Genomic DNA, 17,107 nt, shown 5'->3' with positions numbered 1-17,107 from the left:
TATGAATATGGCTGCTGCTGAGAAAGCAAGCACATACATAAATGATTCACTTCTTCTGATCACAAATTAAATAAATAGAATCCTTTTCTGTCAATAAACACACCCAGCTGATCAGATGATGCCTAAGGTTGAAACTAAGAAAGTTAAGATTGTACTCATTTAAGAAATAGAAGAATTTCCAAATGTAATAGTTTGTAAGTAATATATAGAAGTTAGCAACAATAATTCAAAATTATAACTGTCTTTAATGTGAGGAAATATCCAAGGCACTTCACAAATACATAAATGAAAAATCAGTGCAGGGTGCAAAAAATACAGATGGGAATGGGGAGTTGAAGAAAGAGTATGACAGAAAGTTTGGTTAGAGAGTTGAGCCTTGAGGCAGTCTTTATAGCTGGAGGTCATAAGTTTTAAAGGAGTATTTCAAATAGTTGTGCACACAATTATTCAATTCCAAATGAACATACTAAAATGGTTAAGCTCAGGTAAGGCAGCTGGAATAACAAATAATATCAAAGTTTATTTTAGAAAGCGAAAATTGTATACTTCTCAAAATGCACAACATATTTTTACAGCTTTGATTGGGTTATCAATCCAGATAGAAGTGTCTGAGTTTGACAAAGGGTCATCTGAACTCGAAACGTCAGCTCTTTTCTCTCCTTACAGATGCTGCCAGACCTGCGAGATTTTCCAGCATTTTCTCTTTTGGTTTCAGATTCTAGCATTCGCAGTAAGTTGCTTTTACCCAGTGTTGTTTGAAAGATAGCACCTTGTGCTTTCATTTCAGATTTCCTGCCTCTTTCCCCTTGAAAAGGAATGCCACTACTTCATTGGTTTTTCTGTCATTTGGAGGTGAAAAAAGGGGGCGTGTAAAGCTAACCCTTTATGTCATAAATAAATCCGCTCGAAACGAAGTGTTCTAATTTTAAAGCCCCGGGGCTCTGGTGTTTACACAGCAGCAGCTGCTGGCTCTGGCTGGGTTATATAATGTGGAGGGGCGGGCGGGGGCTCAGTGACTGGTGAGGGGGGGGGGCGCACTCAGAAGCCCAGGCGGCGGCAGAGGGAGCGGGCAGCAGTGCTCGGCTGGCAGCAGCGACTCGGGCCCGCGGCTCTTGTCCTCTCCCTCAGTTGTCGGCTGGGCCCCGCTCACTCCGGGCGATGGAGGCTCCGGCCGCCCGCACCGAGATGTTGGAGATGGCGGACGAGGCTTTCCGGGCGATGAACTACGAGCTGGCGGCCGATATCTACGAGTGCCAGCTGCTGGAGCTGGGCCCGCTGCGGCCTCTCTACCTGAGCAAGGCGGACGCTCTGGCCCGCTGCGGCCGCTTCAGCGAGGCCTTCGAGGCGTACCAGAGCGCCGCGGACCTGGAGCGGCTGCGGCCCGAGGAGCTGCAGCACCTGCTGGACTGCATCGCCGCCAACATCCGCCTGAAAGAGGCGCTGCCCAGGCCGCAGCCTCCAGCCGAGAGCGCCGGGAAGCCGGCCGGGGTGGTGGTGGAGGAGGACGAGGCTGCGGCCTCGGACCCGCTGAGCTGCCCGCTCTGCCTGGAGCTGCTCTTCGAGCCGGTGTCGATGCCGTGCGGCCACACTTTCTGCCGGCGGTGTGTGGTGGAGGAGGCGGTGAGCCAGTGTCGGCTCTGCCAGCTGCCGGGGGCCGGGAGCCGGGCCTCCCCCGAGTCCAGCCTCAGGCTCAATGTGCTTCTGTGCAATCTGCTGGAGAAATGGTTCCCGTCCGAGTGCCGCGGGCGGCGGCTGCAGCTGGAGGCGGCCGGGCTGCTGAGGAGCGGGGATTACACCGCTGCCCTGGGGCTGTGTGAGCGGGCCGTGTCTCTGGGTAAGGCCGGGGCCGCTTCCCCTCTCTGTGTGTGAGAGAGAGTAGGGGAGATAGTGACTGACTCTGGGAGGGGTGGCTGTCTCTTCACTGAGACCAGATTGTACACCAGTTGTTGTGGCGTTGTTGCCGATCCGGAGTAGGTCAATTCAAACCCGCGTGACCTACTTCTGGGTTCATTTACGTAACTGGCTGAAACAGCAACAACAGCAGATTGTGTTGAGACCGTGTTTAAGGTAATAAGGCCCACAGGAACGCCGCTTTAAAGCAAACATTGACACCAAGCCACACCAGGAGCTATTGGGGGCTGATGGCCAAAACAGCTTGGGCAGGCACAGGCTTTAAGGAACGTCTTCGAGGAGGGAAGACAGATGCAGAGGTTTGGGGAGGGAATTCCAGAGCTTGGGGCCTTGGCAGCTGAAGGCACAATGGTGGAATGTTTAAATTGGGAATGCTCAAGGTCAGAAGAGAGATCTCTAAACTGGGATGAAACACTTTTTAAAAAAAAAGATATAACAACTGAAAATGAAATATGATTTAAATCATTTTTTAGTGAAAAGTCTTGTTGTTGAACTACAGTAACTATTAGTCTCACAACACCAGGTTAAAGTCCAATAGGTTTATTTGGTATCACGAGCTTTCGGAGCGTTGCTCTTTCATCAGGTGACTCACCTGATGAAGGATTAGCACTCCGAAAGCTCGTGATACCAAATAAACCTATTGGACTTTAACCTGGTGTTGCAAGCCACCTTACTGAGCCCACCTAGTCCAACGCTGGCATCTCCACATCATAACTATTAGTCTCCTGTCAGTGAGATCTGATGATGAGCCTCCTAAACCCAACTAGTTAGTCTCCAGTGAAAGATAATTTTGTAGTGTATTTCATTTAGCTTGTGTACCTTTTATGTGACACTTGGGCTAGAGTGCCATGGCATTTGAGTCTGTGTTCAATTACTCAACTTCCAACACAACACAGTTTGTCTCATGAGTGTAGTGCATGTGTTTTCTGTTAAGCTTGAGTTTAATACATACATTTTGTGAAATGTATATACTAAATAGAAGCTTACATAGTCAGTGGAGCCAAGATTATTTCATAAGGAACTGAAGGATTGAGTGTGTCGTGAGAAGTGAAGCTTTCTTCTGTAGACTTGAAGAGTTTTAACTCAAAAATACAGTCAACCCTGTTCTGGTAAAATGTTTGGAAGGGATGAAAATTTGAGGGTATGTGTTTCATAATACAATAAACATAAGTTCCCACATAGAGGGTTGTTTTTTCAAACTGGGAGGCCTGTGACCAGTGGTGTGCCTCAGGGATCAGTGCTGGGTCCAGTATTGTTTGTTATTTATATTAATGATTTGGATGACAATTTAGGAGGCAAGGTTAGTAAGTTTGAAGATGACACCAAGATTGGTGGCATAGTGGACAGTGAAGAAGGTTATCTAGGATTGCAATGGGATCTTGATCAATTGGACAAGAGGGCTGATCAATGGCAGATGAAGTTTAATTTAGATAAATGTGAGATGATGCATTTTGGTAGATCAAACCAGGGCAGGACTCAGTTAATGGTAGGGCGTTGGGGAGAGTTACAGAACAGAGATCTAAGGGTACAGGTTCACAGCTCCTTGAAAGTGGAGTCACAGGTGGACAGGGTGGTGAAGAAGGCATTTGACATGCTTGGTTTCATTGATCAGGACATTGAATACAGGAGTTGGGACATCTTGTTGAAGTTGTACAAGACATTGGTAAGGCCACATTTGGAATACTGTGTATAGTTCTGGTCACCCTATTATAGAAAGGATATTATTAAATGAGAGAGTGCAGAAAAGATTTACTTGGTTGCTACCGGGACTTGATGGCTTGAGTTATAAGGAGAGGCTGGATAGACTGGGACTTTTTTCCCCTAGAGCATAGGAGGCTTAAGAGTGATCTTATACAGGCCTATAAAATAAGAGGGGCATAGATAAGGTATATAGTCAACATCTTTTCCCAAGGTAAGGGAGTCTAAAACTAGAGGGCATAGGTTTAAGGTGCGAGGGGAGAGTTACAAAAGGGTCAACGGTACAAATATTTCTCATTGGTGGTGAATGGAACGAGCTGCCAGAGTTAGTAGTGAGGTGGGTACAATTTTGTCTTTTAAGATGGGTATAGAGGGATATGGGCCAAACATGGGCAATTGGGACTAGCTTAATGGTAAAAACTGAGAGGCTCAACTTGTCCATGCCAAAGGGCCTGTTTCCATGCTGTAAATCTCTGACAAAACTATTTATCCTTGTATCTCCCACACAAATGTGAGACTTCTGCAAGTAAGTCAGAAACTGTTTTAAATGGTTAAAATTCCATTGAATTGAACCAAACATCTTTGTATTTGTTTGGTTTATTATTGTCACCTGAGCAGACTGATGCAGTCTTTGTTTAACGTTTGTCAAAAGATGGCACCACTTAGTGCAGCACTTAGTATTGTATGTTCAGGTATCTTGTTGTGGGGCTTGAAATCATGAATATCTGACTGAACCAAGGCTATCACTCCTGACAGAAGAGAAGATTTTTCAAATGAATCAGCAGTGTTTATTTTGGACTCCATAGATTGTCAAAATCTGTGTTTAATCTGAAATAATTTTTAGCTATGATAAAGATACAGTTATTTGTAATAGCATAGCTGAAATCAAAGTGACCCATCACAACAAAGACTGATGCTTTTATGTGCAGATTAATTGCATGCTGATCAACTATCTGGGCTGGTAAAGGCTCATTTGGATGAATAAGGCTTGCCATTGATTTCTTTTAAGAATGCTGCTACTTGACTTCTCTGCCTAAAGGCAAGTCTGACCCACAGTGCCACAACTTCCACCGCGAGCAGGGCAATGAGGCAGATCCCAAATCCACCCAACCAGAATGGGAAGCAAACTATATGCTATTGGCATCAATCTGATCCATACTGCCATCCAGCCCCACCAAGCAGTCAGACTTGCTGTGGCAGCATGCGCTTCTACGTGCATGTTGTGGATAGAGCAATGAATGGTAGAGGCTCTAGTTTCTTTCCATCACAGCTGATCAGGAATCTCTCCTTACTGCCTGTCATTGGCGTATGTTGGAAGGATTTATAAGTTGATACTCAATCTATTTGGCCGTATTATGGATGCAGATTCCTTGGTCATCAAATCCTGGAGTGGAATTTGAACTCTGAGGGAGCTATGCTATCCACTGCCTTTGTCGGCCAAAATTGCTTTTATGTTACACAAGTGAGATGCAAGCGCTGCTGGTCCCTAATGTGCTGGCCTCATATTTGTGGCAAATCGGAATAGCCTTGTTGGATTGGGTACAGCTGGCTGGAAGATCTTTTTTATTTGAGGTTTTAAAGTCTGTCATGAGAACTCACAAATTGAGAACAGATATCTATGTCTCATTTGGCACAATAGAATCATAGAACCCCTACAGTACAGAAGGAGGCCAGTCGGCCCATCGAGTCTGCACCAAACACAATCCCACGCAGGCCCTATCCCTATAACCCCATGCACTAACACTGCTAATCACCCTGACACTAAGGGTCAATTTAGCATGGCCAATCAACCTAACCCGCACATCTTTGGACTGTGGGAGGAAACCCACGCAGACGCTGGGAGAATGTGCAAACTCCACACACGGTCACCCAAGCCTGGAACTGAACCTGGGTTCCTGGTGCTGTGAGGCAGCAATGCTAAGTGCTAACCACTGTGTCATGGGGTTGGGGGGATACTGATTTGCTTTCCACTCAATTCTGGGAGTTTAATTTTAATGAAAGAAAATCCCCAAGGCATTTTCCTAGCAAAAGCGAAATGGAGTACGTGCTGGACATCTGGGGGGGGGAAAACCCAAAATGCTGGAAATACCCAGCATGGTAGCACAGTGGTTAGCACTGCTGCTTCACGGCTCCAGGGACCTGGGTTCGATTCCCGGCTTGGATCACTGTCTGTGTGGAGTTTGCACATTCTCCTCGTGTCTGCGTGGGTTTCCTCCGGGTGCTCCGGTTTCCTCCCACAGTCCAAAGATGTGGGGGTTAGGTTGATTGGCCATGCTAAAAATTGCCCTTAGTGTCCTGAAAAACATAGGTTAGAGGGATTAGTGGGTAAATATGTAGGGATATGGGAGTAGGGCCTGGGTGGGATTGTGGTCAGTGCAGACTCGATGGGCCGAATGGCCTCTTTCTGTACTGTAGGGTTTCTATTTCTATTAGGTCTGGCAACACTTGCGGGGGGAAAAAAGGTTAATGTTTCAACTCCGTGCCTTTTAAACTCTAAAACTCAAGTGATGTGAACCTAATTTAATAAATAACAAAGTTGTGGCCAACCCAAATCATCCTAGAATACAAAGTTAACTCCAGGATTTTATTACCACTTCCATCTGGTTCCTTAAAGCTCCTTCTTTGCTCCTTCCACTCCTACCCACCACCTCTGTGCATATTAACCTACATTGCCACCTGGTCCACCAGTGTTCTTTTATGTTCCAGTGACTTATCCTTCCCTATCTGCAACCACTGGCAGCCGTATAACTCTCTCAAGATCTCTGTTTTTCCAACCCTGACTACTTGGGCATCCTATCCATTTGCTCCACCTTTGGTGCCATGCTTTCTGCCATCTACACTAAGCTCTGAAATTACATCTTTTAAAATCTTTTTGGACAGGTGACTAAACGCTCAGCTGAATATCTCCTTTTGAGTGGGTAGCAGTTATTGTCTGACCATGCTCTTGTGAAACATTTTGGGACATTTCCCTATATCATATATATTGTGTTCATGTGAATTGCTTTTGGAAAACATTGACTGCCTTGCGTATAAAATGCAAAATGACAGAAATATTCAGTTGGTCTGGCAGCAGCTGCGGGGAGAGAAACAGTCTTAATATTTCAAACATCAGGCACTGGAAGAGCTGCTCAGTGTAGGCTATTAGCTTTCTTACAAGAAATGAATTTTAAGTAGAATTAAAAATGGAATAACCATTGTCACTTATTGCAACCAATTAAAGGCCTATGTCTCACATTCTTTGTAAGTTTCATAATCGGGCTTTTTCAACATGTAAATATCAAGTGATGTGCTTTCCTGCAGATCATGTATTTTAATGAGTGTTTATAAAATTCTATATTTTCTCCTTTTAAAAAAAATTTGTCATGGCCTGGCTGTAGACTGTGTTGGTATCTAGTGCTAGTTCTGTACAGTCAGCTTTCTCGGAAATGTACTTGGTTTAACTTGTTAACTGGATGATATTTACTTTCAAGTGTTTGTGCAACAGCCTATTTTAAGCACATGTATAAAGAGCTGGCACACAGCACTAACAGTTAGATTTAAAATATCTTGTATTTAGTTATACTATATCAGATGTTCTATTCTTTGGAAGTTCATGGTTATTGTTTCGGGCATTAGAATCCTGAAATTTGAACATTTTTGTGAGTTGACAATTTGTAGCTTTAAATAGTATGATGGGTTTTCTGTTTCTTGACCATTTCTGAAGATAATTTGCTGTATTAAATTTTAATCTCTGCATGCCATTTTTAATTCTTGAGCGCCACTTACTTCAATTTGGTAGCAGAGGCTGCAGTAATTTCTCCACAGCAGGCAGTTTGCTTAAAATTCCTTTTTACTGAAATTCCCACCTCCAGTATTTTTGTTCTAAGTATTTACTTATCAAGTTTCTGAGGGGTGTGGGTGGGCGGTGGGGGCCAAAATTTAGATTTATTAGTTGTTTTCTGTATTAGTTATAAATTGAATTGTTATGGTACAAGAATCTGGTCGCTTGCACTATCCTGGCCAGAAGAGGATACATATTGTCCGCATTCCAAATTGAATGTATGGGGCTTTTTAATAATGAGGAGGCAGAGTTAACAATTGCCTGCGTTAATACCAAAGGATGAAAGATCACAACATCTTGGATATGCACAGGAAACTTGTTTCAGTTGTAAAATGTACAAGTGAAATTCTTAATTGCCACTTAAGAAATTATATTGCCAACCATATTTAATTTGATATAACATTTTATCCTCCATATATTTCCTCAGTACCCCATGACTACTTGCTGCGATGTTATCGTGCCGAGCTTTATGTAACTACAGGAAAATACGAGGAAGCATTTTGTGATGGAGATGTAGCATGCACACTTAAACCACTAAAAGCGAAGGTAATGCATTGCACCAGAGACATTTTTTTGGAATGGCACAATTGACACTGCTCACACTGTGATTGTTCAATTACTTTAGTATCTGTTTTCATGATAGGGGCATTTTTGGAAAGCTCAAGCCCTCGTCAAAATGGGTAGAACTGAAGAAGCTTTAAAAGAGTATTTATACTGCATTGCTTTGAGACCAGACTGGAATTCTGTAAAACTAAAAGCACAAAAGGTAATTTATGTTAATTCCTTTATTCTTCTGACTATTAATCTGTTCAACTAAATAAATTCCCAGTTAGGCACAGGTATACTAACTTGTATCTGTGCAGCTCGCTGATCAGGTAACATTAGACATAAAACACAACAAAAATAGAAAAGACTAAAAATTATTTCTCTTTTTCACTTGGAGGGAAATTAAGTTTTCTACATGGTCCATCTATTTGCTTAGCTAATAATTGCTCACTTTCCCCCATGTGAGAGTGGGCCAGCGTGATTAGCACCCAACTGTTTTTGAAATATTGTACTTTTTCATTGTGCATACTTAAGATATTGACTTTCATTTCCACCATAGATCTTGTGTGATATGTTTTCACCTGTCTTGGAGAATATGCCGGATTCTCTACCAACCAACATGCGATCACAATCATCTCATATTAGACTTAAACCTACTTTTCTCAGCACTTTTAGTTCTGCATCAATTGCCCAAGATGGTACAGTTGCTGGACCTTCTGAGGTATACATTCTAACTTTTTTAGAAGTGTCTATAAACATGAATACAGTTTCGTGCAAACAGGAAACTGATTAAGTTCAGACTCAGAAAATAGCATGTCGTATTCTACTCTCTTCAGTAATGCCTATAGACCCTAATTTCTGTGGTTATCTATTTTATTCCGGACCAAGTCCAAGTTTAGATTCGATGGGTTAAGTCTAGGTTAGCTTCACTTGACAATTGTTAACTGTAATAAGTGATAGGTAAAGTGCTGCACTTTAGAGAAGATTGACCCAAATGTAACATTTAGTTTACTGTTCAGATGGTTAATAATGGTTAGAATCAACCTGATTTTTAACTTCAATAAATGCTTGTAGATGTTGAGTAGAGATGAAACTGTGATGTATCTACAGGAACTTTTAGTTTGAGCACAGTGACTTGTACATAACTTAGATTTGGATTCCTTCCTACAAATCTATCAACTAATTTATTTTATCTTAAAAACATGTAAATATGTCTCCACATTAATTTAGATTTCAAATTGTGAGGTACTTGGCATTTTTTTCTCGTTGCTAGCTTTTTTCCAAAATGAACAAAATTTCAACACCAGAGCCAAACGCATCAAGTCAAATACTGAAAAAGTCCAAGGCTACACCAGGTGAAACCTCTGTGCCAACTGAAGCAGTTCCACCTAGTTTCACTAATGGCAGCCAAAAGAGAAAGCTATCACATGATACAGAGATCTTCCAAAGCTTCAAAGCACCCAGCAAAATGGCTAAAAAAGGTTTGATATTTTGATTTTTGGGAGTGCTTCCCTGACTTAGTTGCTTTTGAAGTTTCATATTTGGACAGTAATTTGTTGCAATGCCGATAAAACAATGGTTATTCAGTGGATTTGTCAAGGTACTTACAGTGTAGATGGAAAACTACCATGTGCTCAAATGATGTAAATGGGGTGTGACAAATTTGTATAGGTATTTTGCATGATGATTGAGTGTTGGAATTTGTAATGACAAAAAATGACAGTGTGAGATAAACATGTACCTTCAAGTGGATCATACATGAGGTGCATGCAGATGCAAGATTTTAAAGGCACAGATATGATGTGCTCTGGTGCACTGATTCAATGATCGCTGTAATTCCCATCGCCAACTTCAAGGCATCTGGATAATCGCACATTCGTCGGCTGCTGTACTGCGGACATGTGCACGCACACAAACTCCTCTGACACCTTTCTGGTCGGCAGTGGGGGTTGGTGTTCTCAAATATTTATTGATCATTCCATCCATCTTTTAACTTCCCAAGATGAAACAAAGGAATATTTTGTAAGCATTGAACTAGTCAAAATTTGGTCCGGCTAAAAGTGAGGCAACTGGGAGGGAGCTACAAATTTTGTTTTCAAAAGTTTACCATTTTTCTCCCAAACTAGATGATTTTGTGCTTTCGCCGTTTGACAATTTTCATACATCAAGAGAGATTCCCAGTGAACTTGTGGATCCATCTGATTTTGAATGTTCGCTTTGTATGAGGTATTTAAGCTTTAAACATTTTTTCTGAATATTTGTACAATGAATTGTTTAGGAAATTAGCCTTGTACACAGCATAAAATGTAGAATTAATTGATTTTTAAATCAATGGGACCTAGTGCCAGAATATATTCTATTTATGACCAGAATGACATAAGGCCATGAAATGTTTTTTAAGGCTTCTGAAGCACAAGGAACATAACATATATTTTAAAATTAGCAATGGAAAAATAATTTTTAAAATCCATACATTTAAAGGCTGCTTAAGTAATATAGAATGTTATATTTGACCGATATCTCAGTAGGTGAGGGGAGAGATGATATTCTAATGCAAAGTAATTTCTGAGAAATTAAATACCCAGTAAAACCACTTTTGCTGTGGAGATTTGGTATATTAGAATATCCAGACAGGGGAGATCGGCTCTGGTGCATTGAGCTAGCTCAGCTGTCACTTGGCTATCAGACTAAACCAGGAACAGCATCTTCTTGGGTTGAGTGTTGATGGTGTTGTAATTTTGAAATAAAAACAATAAAGGAATGTTGAAGAGACCTGTCCTTGTATGTAAAGAGAAAAAAAGACAGGTTAATATCATGGAGGTTTATTGTTAGAAATGTCAGTTCCGTTGAGGTGTCGGTCTGTGCCAAATACAGCCTGTGCTTTTCCATTTATAAATTTTCACGGGGCAATTTGTGATGTGAATGTTGTTAGTGTAAATACTACTGTAAAACACTACTATAAGACAATGAGAAATCAGAATAAACATTCAAAGTTTGGAAAGCCCACATCTAACACTATAATCCCTTAGTCCCTCTTTAGCAAGGAAAACTAAATTTGAAGCATTCAAATTACTATCTGTATACACATGTTTAAGAAAACATAAATATGGATTTTCTTGGTGTTTTTTCTTTAAGTGGGTGTGGCTATGTTTTCTATATGCATCACTGGAGATGAAATGATGCATATGAGTTATGATGTAAAATATATATTTACATATAATGTAATTTAGGCTTCAGTGGGGAGGAAACAATGCTGTAAAAGACTAACCTCTTGTACCAACAAAAAAATGTAGGTGCAAATTTGCAGACCATCCAAATGCTGTAAATTTAGATTAGTGTTAGCTTCACTTTTGCATGGGGCCAGAGCTATCATAATGAATAGTGGAGGCTTCACTGAATCCATATAAAAGGGTCAATAAATAAAGTGTATAAATGGGTGCAAGTTACTTACTACCAAATTTCCTCAATTTGTTACCCTGAAAATTTGCTTTGCAGTGTACACATGTTGATTTGGGAAATCCAATCCTCTGGGTGCTCCGGTTTCTTCCCACAGTCCAAAGATGTATGGGTTAGGTGGATTGGTCATGCTAAATTGACCCTAACGTCAGGGGGAATTAGCAGGGTAAATATGTAGGGTTATGGAAATAGAGCCTGGGTGGGATTGTGGTCAGTCCAGAGTCGATGGGCCGAATAGCCTCTTTCTGCATTGTAGGGATTCTATAATTAAGGACACCCACTCTGTCTTTTTATAATCAGAAGCATGAGTAGCCATATTTGAATAATGACTTTCCACTATGTTTTGATCTACTGCCATTTGACAGTTTAAGTTTAGACAATGGAATTCCACTTCTGCATTTTTAGTATTTATTTAATATGTCATCAGTGTTTCCATGTGGCAGCTTAGTCACCAAGTACTGCTTCACCTTCACTCTCCCTTTCCCCACATGCCCTTGAATGTGTTGTCACCTCAAATTGATGTACATCTTTCTCCAAATTCATGCTTTGAATCTCTCCAATCAGATTTCCAATTCCTCCATTGTACTCTATGGAGGGTCTATGCTTGCCTAGTTCCATTCTTATCCAGTCGCAGCCAGAAAATTACCTGAAATCACTTCCCTCTCTTCTCCCGAGCCATTACCTCTGGTGTCCCCCTCGAGGATCTATCCTTGATCCTCCAATTTTGCATTGACGTGCTGTCTCTTGATAAGATTATTCAAAAACACATCCACATGTATACTCCTATGCAGCTCTACTTCCCTCCAGGTCTCTTAACCTCTACACTGTCAAACTTGCCCAACATTCCGTGCTGAATTTTCTCCAATTAAATATTGGGAAGACTGAATTCATTATCTTGGGTCCCTGTCACAAACTCCATTCCTTTGTCAGAGACTTCATCCCTCACCATGGCAGGTGTGGACTGTTCCAATTATGTTGTCATACTTGATCTCCATGAACTTCCTACCACGTATCTGTACCATCACTAATACAGCCTATTTCTATCTCGGTAACTCCGAAAGACGTGTTGGTTAGGTGTATTGACCATGCTAAATTCTCCCTCTGTATCTGAACAGGCGCCGGAGTGTGGTGACTAGGGGATTTTCACAGTAACTTCATCGCAGAGTTAATGTAAGCCTACTTGTGACACTAATAAATAAACTTTCAATCACCCGACTCTGCTCTTGCTTCAACTGATCTGCTGAAACCTTCATCTATACCCTTGTTACCTCTAAACTTGACACTCGTGCTCCCAGCTGACTCTTCTAACTTTACAAACTTGAGGTCATTTAAAATTTTGTATGTCTCGCTCGCATCAGGTTCTGCTCACTTTTGTCCCCCCCATAAGAGGTATCGTGAGATGGAAGTGAGGGAGAGCAAGGTAGTATTTGTGTGTATGTGGAAACAATGTTATTGAGGGGCAATATGTGAATGTACTCTCAGATGTTTATTGGCTCTCAATTAAGTAGTGCTTTGATCTTAACGTTGTCATTCTTGTTTTTGAATCTTTTCATGGCCCTGCCCTTCCCTACTTCTCTAATCCCCTCCAGCAGTGTGACGCCTCCCATCCTCCCAGAGATATTTGTGCATTCCTGATTTTAATTGCTCCAACATTGGTGGATGTGCCTTCGGCTGCCATGATGCTAACTTTTAGAATTTTCCCTCTCTCCTCCTTTTTAAGATGCTCTTTAAAACCTAGCATCTGGGCCAAGCTTTTGGTCATCTGCCTTGATATCTCCTTTTGTGGCTTGGTGTCAAATTTTTGTTACTTTTTATAATACACTGGGGCATTTTATTATGTTAGTGACACAGTAGCAATGTTAGTGGCAGTGGTAAAAGTGGCATTGTATCTTTTAAAGCAAGCATTTTTGGGGCAGCAAGGTGGCACAGTGGTTAGCATTGCTGCCTCACAGCGCCAGGGATCAGGGTTTGATTCCCGGCTTGGGTCACTGTGTGGAGTTTGCACGTTCTCCTTATGTTTCCTCTGGGTGCTCCGGTTGCCTCCCACAGTTCAAAGATGTGCAGGTTAGGTGCATTGGCCCTGCTAAATTCTCCCTCCGTGTACCTGAACAGGCGTCGGAGTGTGGCGACTAGGGGATTTTCACAGTAACTCCATTGCAATGTTAACGTAAGCCTACTTGTGATACATAAATAAACTTTATACTGTCTGCGATCTTCTGGGAGGAGCAAAAAAACAGGCCTTTGGTTAATTCCAAATTTCTCTTTCAATAATCTTCTGATTCCTCATGTACAATCACACTAATATATGTTTAATGAAAACAATTTGCCTTTGGCTTGCTGTGGTCACACCCGTCCCCCCTGCCCCACCCAGAAATATGTCTGTTTGAGAATTGTCTAGAATCTCAATATCTTCTTTGACCTATGGAGAACCAAAATTGAACAGTATTCCAAATAAAATGTTCACTCTTGTGCTAATTTTGTAAAGAAGGGTCTGAGCAATACAGTTCAGGATGCCAAGCCTTAATCCATTTTGTTACTAACAACTCATATCCACTCCTGTTATATTTCATCATCTCAAATGCATAGCTGCCTGCATTAAAGAACATTTAGCTCCACATATCTAATCTATTACACTCCTATTTGTATCTGATGCCCTTAAAAGTCCTGATGTGCCTGACAATGTGTCACTGACAATTTAAGTGCTGCTGCAAATGTAGACTTCCAGACTGTTGTTGTTGTTTGAAAGGAATAAAATGCTGGACCCCGGCACAACCCACTTGTGACTCTATGCAGCTGGGAAGCTACCTCATTGTTTGTTTGCAGCTAATTCATTATCAGCTTTTCATTCCACAATCTTGAAGCCCAAAGGAGAAAAGTGGAAGTTTTAGAATTCACAATTTAATATAAAATAATTGTATATGTAGACTGCAATGCATACTTGGTGGAAATGATTGAGTTTCCCTTGCAGCATGAATGGCAATAAGATTACTCCAGTTTCAGTGCAAATAAATTAGAAAAAGAAGCAACTTCATTATCTGTAATTTAATTTCTAACTTGAACGTGTTACGCATCCAATCTTTAAAATTAAGCATTTTTCTTCCACAGGCTATTTTATGAACCTGTCACCACTTCTTGTGGGCACACTTTCTGTTTGAAGTGCCTAGAACGCAGTCTAGATCATAATTCCAACTGCCCGCTTTGTAAAGAAAATGTTGCCGAGGTTAGTACCATACATGCAGGCTTTGTTGTATTGTTAATTAAAAGCAAAATTGTATTGTACTGACCGTAGTTCCACTATTGTTTTCCTGGTATTTTTACCACTTTTAAATTCTAGCATCTCATGGAAGTAAGATATTGTTCATAGGTTAATTATTGCAAGGACATTTGAAGCAGTTAACTGGCTCACTTTAGGTTTCCAGAAGAATTGACCTTGATGGGATTTGTGAAGAAAAATTAATGAACCTGTTGACTTCAGTTCTTAAAAAATAATCTGGTATCACGTCTCAGCCTTTTGGCTAAGATCAAGCATCAGATTAAGCCGAAGATGGGTGCAATGTCTTTTCTTGTCAGCTTGGCCTTGTATGGCTCTCTTTTGGGGATCATGAATTGGATTCAATTTGAATTTGGCTTTTGGAGCAAGCAAGGAGATGGATTTGGATCTGCCCGTTGCACTCTGCGCATTGGCTTTGTAACTTTAAGAATGGAGTAAAAATTTAAAAAATAAAAGTAATCCTTTACAATAATTCATTGGTAAATACTTCAGATACTTTACCAGGATGCCTATTATTAACATTAATAGTAGATGTGCATTTCTTCCATATTTTCCCTACAATTTCTCAAAGCTAGGAATCACCACAGAACAAGTGGCAATGGAATCTTGTGCTCACTTGAGATATTGAATTTTCACCTTGTCTGCAAATGTACAGATCTTGATTTAGAAGTAATGATGGGAGCAAAGGTAAATTGTTGTGAGGTTGACACTGTTTCCATTGGGGTACCACTGTCCTTAGACCTGGACTAATAAAAATGCTTTAGATTTGGTTGTACATTTGTTTGCTCTGTAACAACCCAAAATTGATTATATATGCATGCTTCTGTCTGCCATTATTCCTTGAAAGACATTCATATGTTTGGAACTCCTGAAGTGATCCACGTAACTTGGGGGGAAATAGCAGATGTATTGGGGAGGGAATAAAAGGAATTGTTTTCGAGATTCTAGGCTCCAGCTCTTAAGTGCCTATCCTTGACTGTTAATGTTTCTAGTTTTCTTTATCTTCAGCTTTTACATGCACTTCCAATTTATCAACGTCTAAAACAATGGGCGAGATTTTACGGCCTAGCTCGTCCCGAAACTATAAAATTCCACCCGAGGTCACCAGACCTTTCCATTGTCTGCTCCGATTCCCGTGGTAGGTGGGGTGGTTAAAATTCCGGCCAATATCTCTGAAATCAAACGAGAGTATGCCAATGATTTGCCTGAAATAGCATTTACGGTTTTGCATATTTTCAAAGACCCTTTTAAGGTTAACTTCAAAAAAACAAACATTGCATGTCTATCCATCCAATTAGATGTAGTAGTGTGCTATAACTTTATTTTCTATTTATTGCAGTATTTGGTAACGAGAGCTTTCAGTAAGACATTCTTGACAGAAGAACTGATCATTCGGTACCTGCCTGAAGAATTAAATGACAGGAGAAGGCTTCATGATGAAGAAATGAAAGAACTGTCCAAGTATGTGGAACTTAATATCTGTTTTTAAAGATTAAGTCCATGAGTTAAATTTGTATTATCCTTGCCCTCAAATGATGTGTTAAAAAAATATTAATGGCCTGGATTTTTCTAAAAGTTTGCATTCTATCAATGACATACTGTTATAGCACAGATCACAGATTCATGAAGTATTGCACTTTTGAGATTGTACCAGCTCATTTTAGAACAATCCAGTTAGTCCTAGATATCTGCAATTTTTTTCCCTCCAAATATTTATCCAATTCCTTTTTCAAAGGCTGTTATTGAACATGTATCAACCATTTCATCATGACATTCCAAATCCTAGCGATTCTTTTGTCTGAAAAAGCTTTTCTTCAAGTTGCCTCTGGTACTTTTGCCAAACACTTCAAGCTCTTTGGCTGCTGTTATACACCCTTGAAGCATTGCAATCCATTTTGGAGGATTAATTTAGGTGTGAGTTATACTGTAAATGGCAGAACCCTTGGGAGCATTAACATTCAGAGGGATCTAGACGTGCAGGTCGACGGTTCCCTAGAAGTGTCAACATAGATGGCCAAGGTGATTAAGAAGACATATGGCATGCTTGCCTTCATCGGTTGGCGCATTGAGTACAAGAGTTGGCAAATCGAATTGCAGCTACATAAAGCCTTGGTTAGGCTGTATTCGGAGTATTACGTGCAGTTCTGGTTGTCACACTACTAGAAGGATATGGGAGCTTTGGAGAGAGTGCAAAGAAGGTTCACCAGGATGTTGCCTGGTCTCTAGGCTGTTGACTATGAGGAGAAGTTGAATAAACTCAGATTGTTTTCACTGGAAAGACGTAGGCAATAGGGAGTTCTTATAGAAGTCTACAAAATTCAGAGGCATAGATAGGATGGATAAGTCAGAGGCTTTTTCCCAGGGTAGAAGTATCAATTACAAGGTTCAAGGTGAGAACTTTTGTT

The 17,107-nt window shown here is 40.9% G+C and overlaps 1 protein-coding gene across 2 annotated transcripts in view; it reads left to right on the top strand.

Moving 5' to 3' along the window:
* The first annotated feature begins 230 nt into the window (after positions 1-230).
* The window catches only part of LOC144499668 (LON peptidase N-terminal domain and RING finger protein 2-like), a 37,771-nt gene continuing 20,894 nt past the window's right edge, over positions 231-17,107 (top strand). Inside the window, exons 1-8 of one of the 2 annotated variants that reach the window (XM_078221932.1) lie at positions 231-1,834; positions 7,857-7,975; positions 8,073-8,195; positions 8,535-8,696; positions 9,249-9,456; positions 10,102-10,201; positions 14,537-14,651; positions 16,042-16,163. In XM_078221932.1, the coding sequence (XP_078078058.1) occupies positions 1,159-1,834; positions 7,857-7,975; positions 8,073-8,195; positions 8,535-8,696; positions 9,249-9,456; positions 10,102-10,201; positions 14,537-14,651; positions 16,042-16,163 (1,625 nt within the window). In that variant the 5' untranslated portion in view covers positions 231-1,158. The remainder of the gene's footprint in view (positions 1,835-7,856; positions 7,976-8,072; positions 8,196-8,534; positions 8,697-9,248; positions 9,457-10,101; positions 10,202-14,536; positions 14,652-16,041; positions 16,164-17,107) is intronic. The other variant, XM_078221933.1, reaches the window with a different exon arrangement.

This window comes from Mustelus asterias, chromosome 10 (assembly GCF_964213995.1).
Source record: "Mustelus asterias chromosome 10, sMusAst1.hap1.1, whole genome shotgun sequence".
Taxonomy (NCBI): domain Eukaryota; kingdom Metazoa; phylum Chordata; class Chondrichthyes; order Carcharhiniformes; family Triakidae; genus Mustelus; species Mustelus asterias.
This window is presented reverse-complemented; position numbering and strand designations above follow the sequence as displayed.